The 1760-nt window shown below is 59.8% G+C and overlaps 1 protein-coding gene across 1 annotated transcript in view; it reads left to right on the top strand.

Moving 5' to 3' along the window:
- The window catches only part of LOC104125110 (SITS-binding protein), a 16004-nt gene that overhangs the window by 194 nt on the left and 14050 nt on the right, over positions 1 to 1760 (top strand). The window contains exon 1 of the mRNA XM_035893060.1: positions 1 to 124. This exon is cut by the window's left edge and continues 194 nt beyond it. Within this exon, the coding sequence (XP_035748953.1) occupies positions 1 to 124 (124 nt within the window). The remainder of the gene's footprint in view (positions 125 to 1760) is intronic.

The following is a 1760-nucleotide window of genomic DNA, read 5'->3' as shown; positions in this document are numbered from 1 at the left end:
GCAGTTCTGCTACGCCTGGGAGGAGGACGCCGAGCTCCGGCTCTCCCTCGAGCCCCCGCCAGCCCCCGCCACCGAGTGCTACAGCGTCTGCTGGACCCCGCTGCGCCCCGACGTGGTGCTGAAGGTAACGGGGACCCCCGTGCCCTTCTCTGTACCGCGGTGTTTGGGGTAAAACAAGCCAAAGCGGGGAGGATCTGGCCTGAACACAGTTGCCCAGCACCGTTGTGGGGTCGCCCCATGGCTGGGGCACCCCTTCTCCCAAAAGGCTCTGGTAGCTGGAGGTTCCCGGCTGGGAAAAGCCCCTTTGGAAGCCCCATGCCCTGATGCTGAGACCTCAAAACACGGAGGGGCCACGCCGCCTCCTCCCAGTGCCGCGTTGGTACCCCCAGGGTGGGAGAACCACGCTTACATAGAGACGGAATAAATAACGGCCGAGGATGACAATGCTGGCGAGGAGCTCGGGAGGTCCCTTCCGACCACAGGCGCGGCGTGGCAGCTCCCTCGGGATGGGGCTAATCCGTGTCCGCTGCTGCAAAAATCCATGGGTTGTGGGTTTGGGTTTTTGTCTCCTTCCCAGTTTTTCTCCCTCGGTTAAATAAAAGCAGACTCTGAAAAGGAGCTGGAGGGAGGGAGGGAAAGGAAAAGCCCCATCAGACCGCGGTGCCGGGTTCTGGGGAGCGTTCAGGATGGGCGAGGGAGTGGGATGGGGCCCTCGGGGATGGGGAATTTTCCCCCTTTAGCCATAAATTGCCTGTTGACTTCGGTTTGGGCTGGCAGAAGGTGGTGCCTGAGTTTTCCTTTGCTGCCATCAGTTTGGGGCGGTTGAGAGGACGAGCATGATAGAATGGGGGGGGGGGGGGTTTCCCCCTTAAAAAAAAACCAAACAGGAGCAACAAAAAGAAAGCCCAAACTATTGGAAAATATGATCCGGTGAAATTTAAGAGTTCAGGATAGGCTCCCCCCTTTCCCGGCGTGTGTCACTCGTTCAGCTGACACCCGGTACAGCTCTCCTGAACCGCCAGGGTTTCCACTTTAATAATTTACAACCCCTCTCCCCGCCGCGGTGAGGCTGAACCTCCCTCTGCCCCACGGCTGGACCGGCTCCGGGCTCTGGAAGCGCTGCCCCAGGCGTGGGGATCGGGGCTGGGGTGGGTAAAAGGATGGGGTCTGTAAAAGGATGGGGCCTCTGCCCATCCCAGCCTCCCTCTGGACCCCTGGGGTCCGTAAAAGGATGGGGCTGGGGTCCGTAAAAGGATGGGGTCTCTGCCCATCCCAGCCTCCCTCCAGACCCCCGGGCTTCTGTGGGAATCACGTGGGCTGCGAAGTCCTGCTGGTTCCCAGCTTTGGCAGAAAGGGGGGGAGCTCAGGTGGCTTTGAAGGGGAAATTGGGGGGGGTTCTGAAAGGGTTCAGGGCTGGGGGTGCTGCCCCGGGACCCGAAGTTTTTGGAGACGGCTGGTTGCTCCGCCAGCCCTCCGAGGAGAGCCCCAAATGCACTCAGTCTGGCTGAGGGAAGGGCTTTTTATCATCAGCCCTCGGGGGCGAGGGAGGCTTTGCCTTGGGGGAGAGCGGGAAGCCCACGAGCCCCTCCGGGGCCGCTGCAGTGCCGTCGAGGTGAGCGCTCACGGGAGGGACTAAGGTGGGGAGAGCGGCAAGCTCAGGCTGTAAATTCCCCCCAGAAACACTGCAGAAAGCAGCTGGGAGAGGTTTGTTTCTTTTTTTTTTTTTTTTTTTTTTTTTTTTTTAAAAAAAAAAGGGGTCT

The sequence above is a fragment of the Egretta garzetta genome, unplaced genomic scaffold, assembly GCF_000687185.1.
Source record: "Egretta garzetta isolate BGI_Z169 unplaced genomic scaffold, ASM68718v1 scaffold904, whole genome shotgun sequence".
Classification (NCBI taxonomy): domain Eukaryota; kingdom Metazoa; phylum Chordata; class Aves; order Pelecaniformes; family Ardeidae; genus Egretta; species Egretta garzetta.
The sequence above is the reverse complement of the archived record's forward strand: the minus strand, read 5'-3'. Positions and strand labels throughout refer to the sequence as shown.